At 35.7% G+C, this 21,873-nt stretch overlaps 1 protein-coding gene across 1 annotated transcript in view; it reads left to right on the plus strand.

Annotated features, from left to right (window-relative positions):
* The first annotated feature begins 751 nt into the window (after positions 1-751).
* The window catches only part of LOC113235528 (fez family zinc finger protein 2), a 95,535-nt gene continuing 74,413 nt past the window's right edge, over positions 752-21,873 (plus strand). Inside the window, exon 1 of the mRNA XM_026471265.1 lies at positions 752-1,055. Within this exon, the coding sequence (XP_026327050.1) occupies positions 917-1,055 (139 nt within the window). The 5' untranslated portion in view covers positions 752-916. The remainder of the gene's footprint in view (positions 1,056-21,873) is intronic.

Consider the following 21,873-nt stretch of genomic DNA (forward strand, 5'->3'; position numbering starts at 1 on the left):
TAAATCTTTGAGTAGCACTGCAACTTACCACCAAGCTCATGACTCATGACTTCTTCGTTCCGGTACTTGGATTCAAAAAAAAATTCATTCAAAATAATATAATAAAATAGTCAAGTTATTTTCACATCCCATCACTTAAGATGGAAGTCAAATGGGCACTTATGTTATCATTAAAAAAAAAAAAATATTTTTCTTCTAATTGCATGTCAAATAAACGATTTTTAATTTAAATTTATATTTTTAAATTTAACATTTGGATCAAACAAAAAACTTGGCAGCGTATTTTTAATGGGATTTTTTGAGTGTAATAAATATGTATGTGCAAGTACTGTATTAAAATTCCATATTAATACCTATCTACAACGACAATAATCAATAGAGCATCATTTATAAGGAAATGTAAACTTAGGTGTATACAGTACAAACTCCCCATTATCATACAGAAAATACAGCGTAAAAACGAAACATCTCCACACTCAACTTTTTTATCCAATTGCTCGCGTATAAATGCATCGGTAGTACAATAAAATCCATCACGAATCATATTATTGTGTTACCTATACAAAGTGATTGTCACTCGAGGCACATGGCGGCAGGGACGCGAGAGGCGGGGCTTATCTCACCACGCCCACAGAAAAACGCCACAGCGATAAGGTCGAAATCACTATGGAGATTCGAGAGATTTTCGGCTTTAGCGAACGCCAAAGCAACCGAACGCAGTGTGTTACTGGCTTAATACATACTCGTAGCCCGCGCCGGTCGCACGTTCCGCGACTATTCCAAATTCGAACTCGGTTTTCGAACATTCCATTTTTATTGTTTTCAATTTTACTTTTTTGTGTTATCAGTGTTAGATTTTTCTAACGTTGTCAATTTTTTTTTGCAATGCGTTAAGTTTTTTTTTGACTTCGGGAAAATGGAAGTTAGTGCGCTGCCACCGATGCCCCTGGACTTTTCCATGGTGAGGAGTGGAAGTGGATCTCCAGGAAACGGACTTCGAGAAGACTCTCCTAGACCAGTTACCAACAGCGCATTTAGGGTAGTTACGCCAAAAGGTATGAAATTTAATTTAAATATCATAAATCACAGTTTTATCCAACAAAAAATGTTAATTGGTACGTAGAGAAATTTCTTTATCATTTGTACATAATATATGTTTATAATATTATTTTGAGTACATAAACAGATTAAACAATATAATTTGTAATAAAGTTTGTTTCTTTGACTTAAAACTCTACATTTTCAGTTCCAAAGTGGAATCTAATAAGATTGTACTTTGATATTGTTTAAAAGTTTTTAATTTATTTGGATATTCTTAAGTAGGTACTTAAATTTATTTAACTTATTTAGTTAACGTAACTTTCCTTTGCTTTAAAATAACAAAAAGTTTAAATTACGGGAATTAAAAAAAAATTAAATAGGATTTAATGACATATGCAAATAAATATATTCGTCTGTAGTCGTTTACATTTGTTTTTGATTTATTTATAAATATTGTGAAACACCCTTTTGCTTGCACAAAAATAGAATTTGAGAATTAAGATTGGAGAATGGTAATCCAGCCGATGAAATATCTAAAAAAATTGTCAAACTGAATTAGAGCTCCCGAATTAGGCATTTTCTTTGTCCAACGCATTAGCAAGACATGCCAGCTTTTAGAGCATCACTCTTTGGCAACCCTAGCCTCCAATAATTAAGTTTTAATTTTACATTACCAGAATAAATATACATATTATATATTTTCTTTTCTTCTATATTACGAATATTTAGTGAGTTATTTTTGTTTAATATTTTAAGTAATTAAGTTGTATTCTTTTATTTGGTATCTTGAATCTATCAGCTACTTATTATTTAATTTTATTTACAATTACCCTCATTTAGTAACAAAAAATACTCTCCTAAAATCCATCAAATTGAGGCGAATAATAATAGGCTTAGATCACGTAATCAATACAGCTGTCAAAGGAAACTTAATTGTCGCCCTCCGACCCTCTGACAAATGACTCCTGACTGTCCATTATTGCGAAATAGTTTTATGCCCAAACGATTGGGGGCGAGTTGGAACTTTGTCAAATTATTGGTCGAACTAAATTTACAAAAAGGTATACCAAAATTAAAAATCAGAAGTCTGATTTTTTTTCAATTACGTTCAAAACAACCATTTATATTTGTTATTTGTAATAGATATTTTATTTTTAGACCAAATATATTTTAATGATATTTTTAAGCTATATATTTAAGCTACGTAAGTCTTACACGTTATTAAATAAAGCAAATAATATAATAAATCCTTCCCTTTATGTATAGCGACCGGACGTAAGTTACAATTTTGACAAAAAAAAACATTCAATTCAAAATTTCGTGTTCTATGTAGGTGTGAAAAAATTTGTTCTCGGCAAAATTATTAATTACGTATTTTAAAGGCCGAAATGCACATGTAATGGAAAAAAAATCCAGTTATAGGTACAAAATTTCATGCGAGATTACGCCTCGGGGTATCGGATTTTGGCAACGATTCTACTTTGTACAGCTAAAGTATATGTATAATGAGAACTCAAGTATCAATACAATGTTCCAACATAATAGCTCACAATTTTACATAAGGAAAGTATGGGTTCAAAATTAATTTTTGATTGGTCAAAGGATTCATCAAATTTCTGTTCGCCGACCCGCTCTAATAACACAAAGGAACTACACGGTAACACGATGGCAAGAAGTAACATAACGAAACTAAATAAAACTGAATCGTAACGTAACCGATGCGGTATTGTGTGAAATATTAATTTTCAATTTCCATCTGTGGTGCTGATGAGGGAATACTTCTTATTTATGATGCGCCGTTTGAATTTCAAGCAGGAGATTATTAGATTTTTTTTATTACGAGAATTTTTTGCGTATAGGTCTTGCTTGCTGTGATATTTCTTCCTCATGTCTGACTATAATAAGCATCTTAAGATAAATATCAATGCATTTTGGTACAAATTTGCGTTATATATAATATTTTGTAGCAGCACAGCTCCTTACAAAAGAGTTCCTCAAGGGAAGTACTACCACCTTACCTATTTCTGCAGCCAAATAGTAATGTGAACATTACTGCGTTTCGGTTTTGAAGGGTAGGTGTTGGTGAAATTACAAGAACATGGGACTTGCCAACCACAGACCACATAATGCCAACACATGTCTCAGAGTGACGGCTTGCAGTGGCAGACTCCTCAGATCTTTGTTCATCCCTTCACTTGATATCGTAAAAAACGTTGAAAATATAATAAAATTATATTCAAATGGGATTAAATATATTTACGTAACAGTAAATAAAGAAAAGAAAGAAAAACGAATTATGAAATATATTTGTGAAGAGAAAGCGCATAATGCCGTGCGGCGGCTGTAGCCATTTAAATATATGGGTAGATTAGATTTAAGAACCACTGCTAATTTTCTTTTGGATAATAAAGGAAAAAATATGTGACATAGAATAAAAACTTACCTAATTAAAGTTTGGAATTTTCGTCGAAGAAAGCATTCTGTGGCATCATGCCCTGGACACTGCTAACATTTAAAACAAAACTGATATTAATTACTGTGAACTAATGGAATTTCGAAACAATAATAATGTTTTAATGTTTACTTTTAAAAATTAAAACTGAATGCTTAATTTAAAAAAAAATTGAAATAAAATAAACATTTTTAACACAAGCCCTAAATAATCGTTGAAAATGTTTTGAAAAGGGCGCGAGGGTGAAAGCGTAGAGGGATCGCAGCGGATTAGTGTTATGACGTTATTGTCTACTCCAGGCCCAGCGGGGAAAGTGTTAACGGTTAATGCCCTTTTCGTGGTTACCGGGTCAGTTTTGTTAACAATGGCATGGAATAGGTTGATATGTTAAATGTAGGGGAAATTTATACGTTGATAGCTGTTAGATACGTTATAAAAAATATTTAATGAGGCTCTAAAATGTGATGAGGACCGATTTCAATTATTTTTTTTCTTAGAAATGAGGTGCCTCTGTAGTGGTCCTGTTTAAATTTGATGAAAATATTCCACCTCTGAGGGTAACAAATTAAGGGATGAATCTGGTTAATAGGATTTCATCCTCCTTTCCGTTAACCAATTTCAATAAAAGCTCTATCGATTTGTTTTTAATTTGATCAGAGTTTCCAAGCAGTCGAAATATATAAACCATATCAGAAAATAGCCTGAAATCTCACAATTACAAACCTATCAAAACAGACAGCAATTAATAATACAGAAGATAATCCGGATTGCTAATAATTTCTCCTCGAGACATCTGATCCCGGCGTAATCGGATTTGTCTGATCGAACACGGCCATTATTCGATTTGCCTTTATTTTTCCTACGCGCTGCGACATAGAGATGTTGATTTTAATAAGATACTGTTTACTATCCTTTTGATAAAATAACATATATTACATTTTTGTTAAATCCGAGTTATTTTTGTTAAAACATATCGCACTTCTCGCCGTTAACTACAGCATCTAATATTTTTTTAATAACCGTTTAAGATTTATAATTTATACAACTTTCAAAAGTGTACACTCTGCTTTAATCGTATGTCATCCTTATTATATGAATATAACTCATGCATTAGTAGAACGAGTTTGGTAACAGTTAAGCCTAACATACGTTTCTCTAAAAAAATTGCTTAATGGTAGTTGTGACATTTTGTCAGGAGATACGATATTATCACGGATCTTTTAATGCTTCCATGGCCGAACGGTTACCTTGCCGGACTGCTACGCAGAGGTCCCAGGTTCGATTCCCGGGCCGGGATAAATATTTGTATGGCCTACATTTATTTATCTCGTGAGTTTGGGTGTAATTTGTGGTTGTCTATGAGTGTGTTCATGGCACCCGCGACACAGGATTTTCCCTAGTGCGGGGGCTATGTTGAGTGTGTGCGTTTTCATTAGTGGACTGGTCCAATGTAATGATTTACACGAACGATTTTCTCTAATTGTAAATATCCAAGATACAAATAATGATATCCTTGTACAGTGAAGAACAAATGTTTTTTTTATATTTTGGACCGATCTTACTGGACGCAACATAGATCTGATAATAATAAGTGTGGTTATTAACCACCCAACAGGCTGAAAAATGAAAGAAAATCCTAGTAATAATAATGTTTATTGTTACAAAATAGGTATAAATAAATAATAAACAACTCACACACTCATAACCCCGCACCAGGGAAACCCTGTGTCGCGGGTCCTATGGACACATACATAGACAAACAATATAGACTAATTACACCCAAAGTCACGAGATAAATAAAAGTAAGCCATGCAAATATTTCTCCCGGTCTGGAAATCGAACCTGGGATCTCTACGTGACAGACCAACATGGCAACCGTTCAGCTACGGCGGCAGTTAAGTAAATTACAATATATCAAGTTCTTAGGTTTTCGTGATTGTTACGCATACGAAATGTAATTATTTTTAACTGACTTCAAAATAGTGGTCTTCATTCGACTGTATTTTTTTGTATGTGTTCCGCGATAACTTGCGGCGGCTTGAGAACGGCGGCTTGAGAACCAATTTTGATGAATCTTATTTTTTGTTGGATAGAGGGTACTCAGTATTGGTCCCATTTAAATTTGAAGAAAATATGCCATCTCTAAGGGTGGCTAACTAGAGGATGAATCCAGTTTCGCGCTCTTTTCGGTAACCAATTTCAATTAAATTTGGCGAATAGATGTGATTCGTTTTATAATATTAAGTAACTGGACGAACAATTCGTGTGCCTGGTGGTAAGCGACATGCCTATCCATAACAGTTGTTTTTCATAAAGTATAAGTGCGCATTTGACCTCCATCTCACCTGATGGAAAGTGACGATGAGGTCGACGATGGAGCATGCACACCTAAATAATGCCTATTCACTCTCACCTCGGAAAGACCCAAGTTATAACGTTCAGGAAATAAGTCTGCAGGCAGAGAATTCCACTCCATAGCCGTTCGCCATATAAATGTGGAAGCGTAACGCTTCGTGCGAATCTTTGGGATATCCACAACATAGGGGTGGATCCAAAGCCTACGCATAGTCTCCCGGTGATGGAAAGGGGAAGGCGGAATTAAATCGTGTAATTCCATCGCACACTCTCCGTGATATATTCTGTTTATACCGATAAGCAGGCAATTTTACGGCAGTGTTCAAGGCTCTGCAGCTTTGCCTCCACTAATTCCGAGTCATCTATAAGCCTCTTTGTTGCAATTGCAGTACCACTGAGAGCTTTTAATCGCAAAGATCTTAGGGGCACTGTCGCTGAGCTCGCCGTCTGAGACATAAGTTGACAATGTGTCTGTACTTTCACCTAATACACACTATTCGCACCACATAAGAAACCTGCAGGTCGAAGAAGGTTCAGAAACCTCGGAAAACGTGTGAAGTCTCCAACCCGCATTGAGCCAGCGACGTGGCGAACTAAGGCCTAAACCTTCGCCTGAAAAGAGACCCGTGTCAAGCAGTGGGTAACGGTGGCAAACGTACAAATGGGTTGTTGCTGACGATGATGAAGCTGTGCACATAATAAAAGATGTGTAGGTAACTATAATAAATAAAGAAAATGTCATTTTTTTTTTGGAGAAAATTAAAAAGCAAAAGAAAATTAGAAAAGATTTTACGCCAATTTTACACCTACACCAGTGATTTGGTCGACAGTGCAGGCCACTCCATCATCTCGGATGGTAATCTAATTTGTCCGCATTCGGCAACTAGACGTGCCCGTAAATGAATTACTGACGTCACGCGCTTCTCTATACCGTCTCTCGTACCTTTCCTGGCCGATTTATTTCTGACACGGCGAAAAGAGATTTTATGTCAGTTTCTTTTTTTAAAATATACAGTATTCCTGATATATGGAGCTATTTTGTTTGTGTACCGAAATTATTATCAAATAAAAAAAAATATGGCTGAAAAGCAATGGCTGGGTTGAAAAAAAAGTAACAGCCTCAGCAATTTGCTTTTTTTTTCAGCTTTACCTTGTATATAGCGTAAAAATACAAATGAAGTATATTCGTCCGTAGACACCGCAGTATGCAGTTTCTAATTAAACACATCGCACTGTTAGTACAATACTGTATTAACTCAAAAAGTGTATTTTCTCAGAATCGATGAAAAACGTATTACTCACTTCCCGGGAAAGATCATTAAAATTCATGTTTAAGTTATAGTTTGTTACAGACAATTTTTTGCTTGTCAAGTACATATAAAAATAAAAAGGAAAAAATTATTCAATATTTTCGAATAAGAACTGTTTTGGCCAGCACTGGCTCACATAAAGTGTGTCTCATTTTGAGACATCTTCTAATTGTTTCTTACAATATTCTAACGGCCGTTATATTGACGCGAAAAGAATCAAATTTCACGTCCAGTAATAGTAATAATTGAATTTCACTTATTTTGAGTTACAACACTATTGTAATAGCAATGCGAAACTATAATTAAAAAGGCACCTCAGTCACCCTAATCATACACTATTATATAACATATATTGTTGCATAAAAAGGTCAAAAGCTACACTGGACTGCGCCTTAAATCAGATGTCAAATTTCACACTTACTATGAGAGAGTTTATGGTGAACTAATATAAGAAAAGCTTTAAGTCACACATCACATATAAAAAGGAAAACAAAAATATACTACTACAGAAATTAGAAAATGTACAAGCTACAAATTACATAAAGAAGGGAACACAAAAGGATACGCTTTTATAGTTCCGTAACACTGCTAAATTAAAATAGTCGAATAAACTGACTTAAGGAGGTAACTAACAATAATAATAATTCAACATTGACTTACAAATAAATGGACGACGGGTCTAATACAAAAACCACGAAAAAAATGTCCCAAGTCAACCTATTCGAAATTTAAATTGTAATGTCAGCGCAGTATCGCGCTGTCAGTAGAACAAATGAAGACTAAAGCGGAGTGTCGCGCTCTGTATACGATTTTAGCGCCTTACAAGTGCGGACACTTTTTAGCGCGGACCCGACGTCCATATAATTGTAAGTCAATGTAATTCAATGTAAAAAAGCATTTTAGTCACAATATGGCTTCACAGTATTAATTGTCCAGCAAAAAGAAGGACTATGATCGAACAGCGTGGATCCTCAGCATATGCCAGCATACTGCCTCCGTGGCCGAACGGTTACCATACCGGACTGCCACGCAGAGGTCCCCGGGTTCGATTCCCGGGCCGGGAGAAATATTTGTATGGCCTACATTTATTTCTCTCGTGAGTTTGGGTGTAATTTGTGGTTGTCTATGTGTGTGTCCATGGCACCCGCGACCCAGGGTTTCCCTAGTGCGGGGCTATGTTGAGTGTGTGCGTTATTATTATTATTGTTATAGGAAACTAGGTATTTGTAAATGTATCCAGAAATACCTTAAGGCCTTGGGTAGTTGTTACATTTCGAACATTATAGTCGCCACTTCCGGTAGTCATATGAATATATGTATCCGTGGTTCACACCAACTGAAGAAATTACACAAAGCACACCGACAAATAGTACATCAGTTAACGTTTTCGGTCACTTCTAATTGCAATATCTTGATTTGTTTATTTATTCAAGCAAGAAAAGCCCGTCAGTTCTATGTCTAAAAAAAACACCAAACCAACACTTCTTTCAAAAACTTAACTTTTATAATTTCAATAAGTACCCGACTTAACCACAAAAAGGTACCAAACCAAAAAGACTAAAAAAAAGATGTTCATGCAGCGTATTATGCTACAATATGGATACTACAGAAATTCCAGTTAAAATTTTAAATTAGGTAGTTCTGGATTTGAGTAGTCTGTACTCTGTCCTGGTAACAGCATCAGATCAAGGCTAAAATTATTATTATTATGTCATCAGATTTCAAAAATATATCACAGTTCAAACCGACTGGACAAATTAATTTTATAACTGAGATCGTCATTGTAACTGGAATTATATAAAGAAAAGACCTCAAAAGTTCGTGGAAGTAATTCCACCAACTTAAATGCTATACATTACATAAAATATGGAATACACTTTGAATCAAATTTGTGTGGATTCTGTAGCCGTGTCGTCTTTCCATACATCTTTATCTAACACGTAGTCTTCAATTTTGTAATAAGAATAAGAATATGTTTATTGGCATCACAAACACACAGAAAAACAAAATACTTTACATATTTACATTTTTAAGAAAAGAACAAGATACTTATGCTAAATGAACCTTAAGTGTGTGTTAAATATTAACAAAAACATGCATTGTTAACGCGATGCCATGCTTGAAAACATTGTGAGTCATTACAGGTGGTCCCACACTAGGCTAAGCCTGTCCTGCGGCGACCTTCAATTTCTTAATTCCGGCATAGCGTTATACGTTGTGATACTCGTTACGTTTTCTACGATTATATTATACAAATAATAAGAACATTTCCATGAACAAATAATAGATGTAAATCTATTTGCTAAGTTTTATTGAAATCGGTTACCGGAAAGTGGGTGATACCGGATTCATTCCCTAGTTTGCCATCCTTGCAGGTGGAATATTTTCTTAGAGTTTGAATGGGACCAACAGTGAGGTACCCTCTCTCCAACAAACAATAATCATTAAAATCGATTCACAAATAGTAATCGCGTAACAGTCGGATTGAGAACCTCCTCCTTTATCGGTTAAGAAGAGCTAATGACCTTTAAACAGCTGAACGACTGGTTTAAATTTCATCAAACATAGCTAAGAATAGTATAGCATAGTTATACGATTATATTAAATTTGCCTAATGAACACGTTTTGAGATCAGCTCATTCGATTGGGATCTACGATGCTACAGACAGACACATGGATACATAAATAAGGGCTTCAAACTTACAACTCCCCTCTTTTTGAGTCGCGTCGGGGGTTACAAATCGTACAAGGCATATACAGGCAAATAGGAAAAAAATATCGAATGATGTTTTGAATGGAATCATTAATTGTGACCAAATCCAATAACGCATAAAAATCTGTGTTCCATTGTTATCCCAGGCACAGAAAAACAAAACTTTTTTACCTTACCTTACCACCTTGTCGTACAAATATATTATGTACTCCTGAATTTTCTATGCCGTTTTTATAATTAACGATTGCAATTCAACTGGTCTTCGTATTTTCAATGATTCTTTCTGTAAATTTAAATGTAAATTGCGTGTTCCCACAGTTTCATATTTTATTGTCATTGTGTTTGGTTTTACCTTTTACAAAATATGTTATTAACACAATTTCACTGTCACAAGAGCGGTAAATATCTTATAAACATATATTTCCCTTAAATTTCATTACATTAATGAATAATTTGGATTTATTTATATTTAAAGTTTTCATTTTATTATTTCTTTTACCATTTTACGATAATTTTAGTAATTGGAAGAAAAGCTCAAGCCTGGATAGGTACAAAATATGTACATTTTTTGATTACATATTTATAGAACACGAAGCATGATTATTTCGGGTAAATCTTGCTTATATCTACGGTTGATTGGTAGAGTATCTATTGAAATTTTAGTAATAACAGAACTGAATCTAATTTAACTATCTCGATATAACTCATTTGCAATCCAAATGGCAGTCTTACCTTTCAACTATCAATATAATTATTTTTATGATAAAAACATACACGTTTCCATATTATTTGGATTAAATGGTGTTGTATGGAATCAGTGATAGATAATGGGACCACGTCCTCAAAAGTCGGCTTACTGAGCAGAAAGATTGAGAGAATTTGTAAACGGTCAATGTACCAGATTTTTCCTTTTTTGAGGATTCTTACGAACACACTCTGACTGCAATGTTGTTGTATGGAATCAATGGTGTCGAGTAAACGGGACCGTAAACCTGCTATCAGGAAGCTGGTCCCATTTCCTTGACACTGTTGATTCATTAACACCGTTTCGTCTGTGTTCGAAGCAACCTGAAAAAGAATTTGAATCAACTACATTAAGGATTTTCTACCAATAGGACAACGGCAAGTAACAGAAATTACGCAACGTTTTACATTAAAGTTTCGTATCCCATTTTTACAGTGTATACCGAGTTATATCCATAAAAAGTATGCGATCTACCATTGAGTAATAATCTCAACGAGCAATATTATTTTTACTTCTAAAAATTACAGCATCGCAAAAGTTGTAATAAAAATTGCGCACGCACATGTTACGGGACAAAAAGAGGAATCGTGTCCTTGCCAGCGTCCGGCATCCGCTTCTCACAGCAAATCATGCGAAATTAATATTGCAATCCTTGTAATTCACATGTGGTACGATTTTATATGAACTCGGAAGACGTTGACATTTTATTTCTTTACTTCTGGAGAGACATACTTACTTGCAAATGCAATGTATGTATCATTCAATTGGACTCTGAAATGATAGCTTTATTTTTAATTTTAATAATATACTTAAAATATAAGAGTAAAAATATTTTTGTCCTCTAATTATCGCAACTTATTACAAGTTTCTAAAATACGAAAACAATGTTGTGTAAAGGGATAAATTCTACATAATATATCGTACTTTTGCTCATAATCTCATCCGATCGTTTGTGATCCGTATTTCCCGAAAGATATCTGGATATCTTTCGGGAAATACGGATATTTTAAATATATATATTTTAAATACGGAATACGTTAAAAAGTTCTACTTCTTAACTGTACGCATAATGAGCATAGAATCGAAAGGTTTTGGGCGATTTGATTGGACATCTACAGCATAAAGGTCAAATCGTTTATCGAGTTTGGTTGATGGTAATGGACAAGAACTTCTTCTTGGGTTTCCTCTCTTATCGAAGGTTGAACAACATTATTACTGACTTTAGAGGCTGCCGCTTAATCGGACGAGTTCGGTGCAAATGACCGTCCTAAGACGACTCACTATTTACACCAGGTAGCTTGCCGCCTTCGGCAGGCAAGCGAAGGTCGCCTGACGACTTGGTGTAAATACGCCATTAAGAGCGAAGTGGTATTGCAGCCGAACCGTTTCCTCGATTTTTTAACCAGGAGTGCCGCGTTGTAGCGACACTTCGTTTTCTGTTTTCTGTATTTTAGGTTTTAGGTTAGGAAGTAATTAATACTTATTATTCCTCATGACGTGGTCGAAGTATCTACGTTCATAAGGAACAGCGGGTTTTTAAATAATTTAATATCTGCTCCTTCGACAGTAGTAACAGACAGTACCCCAAAATGTGTCCTGAAAAATTCCGAAGGAAAGGCTAGTCGACAACAGTACACAAGCCTTGTGTAGTTTGCCTCCAAGATAATGTTGTTGTCAGTTATCTCTATATATCTAACCAAAATAAGCATTTCATACTAGAGCGAATTTAAGGTGGATAACGATTAAAAAGCTGATCCCATGTGTAGTACCTTCAGAATTTGAGAAAAATGCCCAAGTTTTACGCAGCTATTTTTGTAGCATCCGAAGCCGAGGTTGGCAGAACGATGTAAATATAAGCGCTAAAGATAATCGATTTTGGCACGGAAACCTCTCGAAAAGTCGGAGTTATTCGAAATAGACTCTATTTTCAGCCTGTGTATTCGAAGCTCTTGCCCTATACTCAGGTACGACCTCAAGGGTCAAAGGCCCAGTGTAAAGGGTAAAGGGCCTGGATGTTATGACTTAAGTACTGGAATTTGCAACGATCAATTGTCTCTCCGCAAATAGTCCGTGTACACTGCGTATTTGTACATAAAAATACTCATAAAATTCATAATATTCAAATTAGTATATAATGAATGAACTTTTAATGAAAATATTTTTATATTTCCAAAACATTTTACACAACCCATACATTAAATAATGAAGATCCAGGATATCCATTAAATTTACAACAAAATACGCTACAACACAGGGCCGTCATTAAGGCGTTAAATCTGCCAAAGAATCCAGAGCCGCCATTAGGCTAATGTGCCGCACGTGGCAGACGCGAAATCCCTTCCTCACAAAGGCGATTTGCCCAAATACATTATTAATGGCCCTTTACATGTGGTCTTCAACAACCGAATGATTAGCTGATTGCGAGATTTCAGTGTTATGAATGGGGACTTTTAGTGGGAGAAGAACGGCTTAGCAGTTTGATAATATTTCCCCGAATATACCATGAGATATTTGAATTGTTTCCTGACATTATGTGGCTAGAAATAAAATGCAACATGTTCATATAAGATTTACATGCATTCATAAGGGTTGAAAGGAAATAACTTCAAATTTCATCACCCAAAAAAATTATCTATTCCTTAAACACTATTTATTGACTGTGGGTCGTCGTTTGTCCGAGGTAGACATACTCGTCAACAACTGCGACAGCAGAAGTTCCCACTGTTATAGGGGTGGGTACGTCGTGGACATTCCACACAAGTTTCATCTTGTCCATGTTCAGTTTTAGACCCACCTGCTGGGAAACTCTATTGAGGTCATCATGCTTGGTGCCAAGATATTCCAACGATTCTAACATGACCACGGACAGTTTGCTTCAACTGTACCAAGCGCATGTGTATGGAGTACTGCTGCCACCTTTGGGATGGTTCTGCTACATACCAACTGGCCACTTTGGATTCAATTGACAACCGTGACAGGAGGTTTATAGCTGCAGAGCCTTGGACACCGTCGTAAAGTTGCCTGCTTATCGGTATTCTGCCGGATATATCACGGAGAGTGTGCGATGGAATTACACGATTAAATTCCGCTTCTCCTTTCCATCACCGGGGAACTAGGCGCAGGCTTGGGTTCCACTCCTATGGATATTCCAAAGATTCGCACGAAGCGTTATGCTTCCACATTTATATAGCGAACAGCTATGGAGTGGAATTCCCTGCCTGCAGACTTGTTCCCTGAACGGTATAACTTGAGCCTTTTGAAGGCGAGAGTGAATAGGCATTATTTGGGTTTGTATGCTCCATTGTCGACCTCACCGTCACTTTCCATCAGGTGAGATGGAGGTCCAATGCGCACTTATAATTTATAAAAAGAAAGTCAGCAAATCGAAGGTGAGTGATGTACTCGCCATTGATGTTGAAGCCGAGTTCTTTCCAGTCCAGTAAAATCAAGACATTTTCCAATTAACATATTGTATGCAAATATCCGATACTGTCGCTAGCTACAACTCTTACTGTAAGCTCATGGTAGACGCCGGTTGTTACCAATTTTAATCAAATGCGGTAAATGGATACGAATGAATAGGCTGTAGGGAAAGTGGGGCGATATTTTTAAATTGTCCAGGAAAGCATATTTTTACAGTTTTAGCAAAAAATCATTAAAAATCTTCAGCTTGACCAGGCTTGAATTCCCTGTTTCGGGAATAAGTTTTAAAATAAAAATATATAAAAAGGAAATAAAATCTTTCTGTAATTAGATATTAACGCATTACAATACACCACAACATTATTTACTGTTAAGTTTGACCTATATACAACTAATTTGTACTTTAAATATTGAGGCTTAGTTTTTAAGGTAGCATGTGATGTATACTGTTCTCACAATTACAATACTATATTTTTTTATTACAATGTTTAGGTGCAGCTTAGCTTTTTTATATTTCAACCGTCGACATGACTTGTAACACTTCTCTACAGTGGAAATGAAACTTTTATTTCGTATCTAATTCGCGTACGTTTGTTTTATCAAAGAAACCACCCAAATTATATGTTTTTTTATGAAACCCTGTGATGGGACGAACAAGCCGTGCGCCTGGTGGTAAGAGACACGCCTGCCCATAACAGTTGCAGTAACTGGCAGAGTTTTAAATCGCAAAGATCTGAGGGGCTCTGTCACTGCGTCAGTCATCCTTAGACGTAAGTTGACAAATCCCATGTAGGTACCTATAATTTCACCAGCACCCTTATATGTACTTCAAAACCGGAACGCAGTAATGTGAGCATCACCGCTTGGCAGTGAAATAGGCAAGGCAAGGCATTCGCAAGAAGCTCTATTACTAATTGCACGTTTTGTTTATAAGTTTACTAGTTTCTAAATCCGTTCGGTTTGTGAACTACAAAATTTAACGCAAAACCTATTTATACCTTATGTTAGTTTCTATATCTTGTCTTTTTTTATACCTCATACGAAGTGATAGGAACAAGTCGTGCGCCTGGTGGTAAGCACAGTTGCAGTGCCACGCAGTACTTTAAATCACAAAGATCTGAGGGGGCACTGCCACTGCGCCCGACACTCTGATACGTAAGTTGGCAAGTCCCACGTGCCTATAATTTCACTAGCACCTTTGCCGTTGTGAACGCATGTGAAAGGCTTAGTCCAGTGAAGTATTGCCACCTTACCTATTCTACCGGCAAGCAGTAATGTGAGCATTACTGTATTCCGGTTTTGAATTACGTATTCGTTCCGAATCCGAAATTACAAATCTAGAAAATTCGAACCCACTTTGGATGTCAGAGAAAATACGAGCATCGCATGTACACCTAGAGATAAAATGATCCCTGTGACATTTCGGACCGTCATTTCTCGAATTCGGAACTGATACTAATCGGACGTAGTGCGCATATGCTCTAAGGGTGCCGGTGTAACTACAGGCACAAAGGGTCTTGTCAACTTTAAGTCTCAAGATGACAGGCGCTATGTCAGTGCCCCTTACATCTTTGCGATTTAAAGCTTACCACCTCGTTCGTCCCGTTGCTTGACATAAAAATCCCAGTACATGCACCTAGACTAGGGTTGGCTGGAAGAGATCTCTTCTACAGATAAGCTCACCTTTGTATATGTCCTGTATAACTTGTGTTTCATGTATCTTTTCTTTGTGCAATAAAGAGTTATTATTTATATTTATGAAAATTAAATTTGTGTTTTTTTATGAAAAATAGTAACAAATATAGCATTAACACGAGGAATAAAAATAAACGGGCTGTTCTTGATAATTTGCGAAGTCATAAATTCATTTAATTGAGCAATGTATGCGCAACCAAATAAAATGCAATTTGATATTCAATATTTGCCATTTAGGGTAAAACCGGGGTATATGACCATAGTTTACTTCTATGTATATCTAAAACAAAATTTTAGATATTACATTGCAAATCATTATTTCTTATTAAACTTTGAACAATTAACTATTAATTATTTAACAGAAAAACAGAATAAATTGTCTTGAGACCAACTTCAAAACGACTTACGATTGGCCTACTCTTCCGAGGTGTCCAGATGTGATGACCATAGGACTATAGGTAAGGTAGCCAGTACTTATTTCTAGACTTAGATAGGTCTTTTACATGGTGTTTTGTTTTTTTAAGTCTTCTTTTTTCTTGTGACCGCATTTATAATACATGCGTCAAATTCAGCACAGTTTTCAGGAACCCAAAAGTGGCACACGACGCATTGGAGCCAGTCTTCAATAAGGCGGGTTTCATAGCAGCAGCAGAATTAATAGTTTCGGATCTAGTTTAGTAGCACTAGAGCTTCTTGTGAAAGAGTTCGTCCAGGGTAGTACTGCCTCCTTGCCTATTTCTGCCGCCAAGTAGCAATGCCAGCATTACTGCGTTTGAAGGGTAAGGATGCTGGTGAACTTACAGGTATACGGGACTTATCAACTTATGTCTCAGAGTGACGGGTGCTGTGGCAGTACCCTTCAGATCTTAACGATTTAAAACTCTGAGCGGCACTGCATCTGTTATGGACAGGCATATCACGTTTGTCGTCACATGATATGATAAAAAAAAGCATAGTTCTACTAACCCAGACACACTGGACGTAATACGATGTAATAAAATTACGAAACCAATTAAATCACATTTGAAATTGATGCGCCGGCGCCGTGAGAGCGATCTCGAATATTATTGCGGTCAATGCCGCGGATAGTGTTACCACTCTTGCACGAGGTCGTCATCCTGACTCCTGGTTGCTTAAATTCTATTTAGTTCAACACAACTAACTTTACTGTTACCGCCAATACAATTAGAAGACAAACAAACGTTGATAGAAATAGAATGAATGAATACGCCGCAACTTTCTTAAACTTTGATGAAAATAATATCCGACCGACTAAACGTACTGTCGTTCACTAAAATGTATAGTAACTTTTTTATTAAATAACATCAACTTTAAATTCAAAAGTCTAGTATACTTTGTCGCATCCTCCTCAATGCTGTACACCATCAAGGATTTCCTCATCTATCTGCCATTTCCATCATCAGATCAGAGGGTCTAGTCCCGTTATCTATAAAATATATATAGTAGCAGGTAAATACATAGAAAAAGTAAGAAAGTTTATAAATAGAAAATTTCATCGAGAGTCATACCCCGGGGCATAGTTCCCAGAAGTCTGGCAACAATTCCCCTTTGAATTGCTAAAATTATTCTTTGTCGGAAATAACTCCAGCCTTGTGATCACCGGAGGCTTCTATGCGGCGATCCGACAACTCATTCGGAAGAAGTTTCGCCTGTGGCCCCCAGGGATCCAGGGTTTCAACCGCAAAAGGCACAAAGCTGTAGCACTGAGCAAGGTTGGCGTATTTGAGCCTTTTGCGGTTCTCGGCCATTCGCATAATGCGTCTTTTAATTTAGTCGAGTATTAATTTTTTAACAGCAATTGTTTCGGATGGATGTAAGCCGGAGAATGGGAGATGATTCCCAGATCTAGGTTACTGTAACATTTTATTTTCATTCTAATTACACTTATACGTGAGGCGCACTATAAATTTCCGGAATAAATAAGAAAAAAATACTATAAATGGTCAGAAATGAATTTATTGTTTCTCAAAATATTCTCCGTTAGCGTTAATGCATTTTTATAGACAACCAATTTCTAAAACGACGCCACAATGTAAAAATAAGTGACAGTCAGATGAAACAAACTGTATTCTAAAGCCAAAGAGTTCCAATTTCAAATGTGGTAATTATTTTTTAAATATTGTTTGTGTAAGTGGCCAGTTCAGAAAACTTATAGTGCGCTCTATGTATACCTAGTATTATTATCATCGGTTTACAGGAAGCCGGTGAAATACATTCATTCATTCATCCTCTGATGTGACATCTGAAGAGGTAGAATTTTTCTTTAAATTTAAAAACGCCAATACGATAAAAACAGAAAACCAATGTCTTTTGAAATTCTCACAAGTTACCATAATCCTAGCAGGCCTTGCAAGTGTAGGAGCCTCCAAGCGATTCTCTACCATAAACAAGCCATACCTTGATGTTTTGTCTTTTGGACAATTGACAATCATTGCTTCTTAAAAACAGTCCCTCGAATTATTCCAACTACCACGTCACGGGTCCAATCAATTTTATGTCGGCAATGATTCATCCGATCATTAGTTAGACGCAAACCGCCGTTTGAAGTGACCGAATGTTTTGCAACCTACTGCCGCACAGGAAGACTCTAATAGGGTTAAGATTTAAAGCTTTGAGGTCAAGGGAGTTCGATAAGAGTGATTTGGAGGTATGACGTCATATGTCGAAATGGAAGGAATATAATAAGAACATTATTAAGAAATTAATGAAGAAGAAACCATACTGAGATATATATGAATTATCAGTGATCATATTTTGGAATATTGAAAGCTAAAAGATAAAGATAATAGATGAAATTATAAAAAAATGTCTCATTTCAATACATACCAGTTAAACATTTTTGGGAAGAATACTTTTTAATCAAGGACCATGTAATTATAAAAGTCTTTATTACGGTGTTAAAAAAGTTATATTTCAACTATGAAAACCATTTCCGTTACAAAAACTAAAGCAACAATTGCGTTCAATTGAAATTCTGCCCTGAGAAAACATTCAATCTCGCACAATTAACACCTCTTAACCCGCTCTGCTGTTCGCACGACAATCAGCAGGATTGTACGCAATAATCTACACTTCTTAAAACGGAGATAGACATATGCCACAGTCGTAAGAGTAAGGGAGACAAATACATGTATCTCAACTGCAAGTATTTTCAAAAATCTGAATATCTTAAACTCATCGGAGTTGTTTGGCAACGACTTAGCTCCACAGTTACACATGAAGTGTTTATGTATATAACTATACCAGTGCATAGGAAAATATGACAAATTTCAAATAAACTATTTTGTTGACTGTGGACAAGTACTGTGCCGAAATATAACACCGTATAACGAATTAGACTGTCCAAGAGAAGACAATACGATTGTAGATAGGGCAGAGTTAATTCCGAACCACAACAAATAAATAACCATCAACCAATGCAAGGCCATTAGCGATGCAGAATGGCGAAAAAAACATTCACACAGTGCTCTAGGCATTGATGATCCACGATTTAATTTACGGCTAGGAGCTAGATCAATTAAAGTGGCAGATGACAAGTTGTGACTAAGCATGCGTAGGATTCGGTCCGTGGGAACCGTACTACCGGACTTGTTTTGTCAATGAGCACTGACTAGCTATTAGACGATTGCTAGACGACATCTGACTCTGTGAATTGGGATTTTGTTTATGTTACACTCCCGGACATATAATTGGAGCGACCTTGCATTTTCAAAATTAAAAACCCTAAACTGAAACAATGTTTAATTGATCAAAAACAATGTGCAAGTTTGAAACTGGTATAGTAAACGTCATTTCTATAATTTCTCGTTGAAAATTTCAATTTGTGAAAGCGGGAAAAACTTTTTCTTCAATGATAACAATATTTTTGTATTCCAGCCCTTCGAGAATGAAAATGCAAGGTGATTCGAATTATGGGTTTTGCTTCTGCTGTAACATTATTATTAGTATAAACAGGCCGTCCCACGGCGATGCCACGCGAAGGGAAAATATCTTAAATACCGTAGATAGATAATTTTACTGAAAGAATATTTCGTTTTGATTTTAAAAGCAATTCGAACTGCGTTCAAATATTTTTAAATAATCGTATGTCTGAACCGGGAATCAAAGCGCCAAATGTGATAAAAAAAACACCTGTAATTTTTACTATACTGATCGAAAACCTGAATCATAAGGACTGTTTTCTTCTAAATAGAATAGCATCTTTTAAAAAAGGAAGATCATAAAATGTAACGATTAATATTTGTCAGAGTATAGTACAAAGTAAACCTCCGAAAAAGCTTCGATCTTGAACTCTAATTAAGATTCGCGAAATAAAGGAAACGAGTTGATTGATTCTCACGGACACTCAAAATGGCGACTGCGGGCGCAGTGTGGGAATTAACACAACTGGTGGAAATAAATGGAATTTTGCTTTGTCTTGGTGATAGACGTGAATATTGTTTTCGAAATCAAAATTTTCTTACATTTTGTTGAATGTGTTTATAAAAAGGATTAATAAAAGGCAGCGAATAACTAATTATAGTGTCTGATACGTTTATCATATAGCCGAAAATTGATATCCCGACGAGGTGACATAAACTGGCTTGAAGGAAGCGCCGACTTGACACAAATGGAGTTTTTTCCTTTGGGGCTAGTTTTTAGTTTCCGAGGGTGCAAGTCCCACCGGGTCGAAGACATTTTTCTGTGTGTTCGGGCTTTATATTAATATTATATATTACAACAAAAGTAGTGGAGTTATCGCACAAAATAAATCTCAATAATATACGTTTAATATAGTAAATTAATACGAAAATTAATAGCTTTGACAGGCTTCTATATTACCTAGTTATTATAATAAGTATTTATTACATTAACGTTATATGGAAATCTTTTCCAATAATCCTTCCTTAAATAATCTTTTTCCAAAAATGTTACAAGTAAATATAGGTATCTGTTATTTACTTGTAACAACTGTATTTATAGGATGGTTGCAATAAACGAATTTGTATTCCAATTCTAAAAAATATTTACAAAACACGACGTTGCACGTATACCAATTTATTATACGTAGATTTCATAAGGATTATCTGTATACAATTCAAACGAGGGATAATACATATACATCAAGGTGTCGCGGTTCAGTTTATCAATCTTACTTATAACTACTTATAAAATTAGGTCTAAATTTGTAGCTATCGCTTTCACTTTCCATTACATTATCAAAATTATCATTTTAAATTTTTATTGAATTGATATTCAATTATTTTTTTGTGAAATGAATCCACTAGTTTGTTATAATTATTAATACAAAGATCGAATACTCAGAAATAATTCCTTCGATCCGGCCGGATTCGAACCGACGTCTTCTAGCATACCATGCCAGACGTTATACCAACTAAGCCCCGGAACGAACCAGCGGACCTCACGAATTTTCTTATGTTCTAGCGTCGTAACTTTGTATTTGGGTTTTCAACGACTTTTTAGCCGGTTCGAAGCCGGCCGGATAGAAGGATTTTTTTCTGGGTGTTCGATCTTTGTATTAATAATTATAACAAAATTATCATTGTTATTACATTTCTCAATTTCAAATAGCTACATTACGAATACGTTTGCGATAACATCGACTGTTGACGTCGTAGTAACCTTAATTAACTCGACTTACTTTTCATAGGTGAACAATTACGTTTGAAATCGTCAGATAATCTAGAACTCATTCGTAAGGCTGATTCCCCCGAGAATAATGAGTAACCAACTCTAGGGTTTGCTCTTCGTAAATGTTTATTTATCATTTACAATATCTAATTCAAGGATTTTTGTCATCCAAGCGCTCAAAGGTTTTATAATAAATTAGTTTTCGACCTCACTAGCTCGAAAAGGCTGTCTTTCTCATTACAAATCTGCGCGCAAAAACGTTTTTTGCACGCTGGCGCGGAAAAGGTTTTTGCAATTCGAACTTGATTATGGAATGTGGTGCACCTAACTTTTTCTTTCGATGAAAAAAACATAATGACACGTTCAACTATACGCGATATACGCGACTTGTCGTTCATTACTTATTTATGTAGTAGAAAGCCGTTGGTATATTTTATTCTTATTATTGTTGACATTAAATTGACAATGATAACTAAATTACAAATTT

Source organism: Hyposmocoma kahamanoa, unplaced genomic scaffold (genome assembly GCF_003589595.1).
Source record: "Hyposmocoma kahamanoa isolate Upper Pololo Valley unplaced genomic scaffold, ASM358959v1 102, whole genome shotgun sequence".
Taxonomy (NCBI): Eukaryota; Metazoa; Arthropoda; class Insecta; order Lepidoptera; family Cosmopterigidae; genus Hyposmocoma; species Hyposmocoma kahamanoa.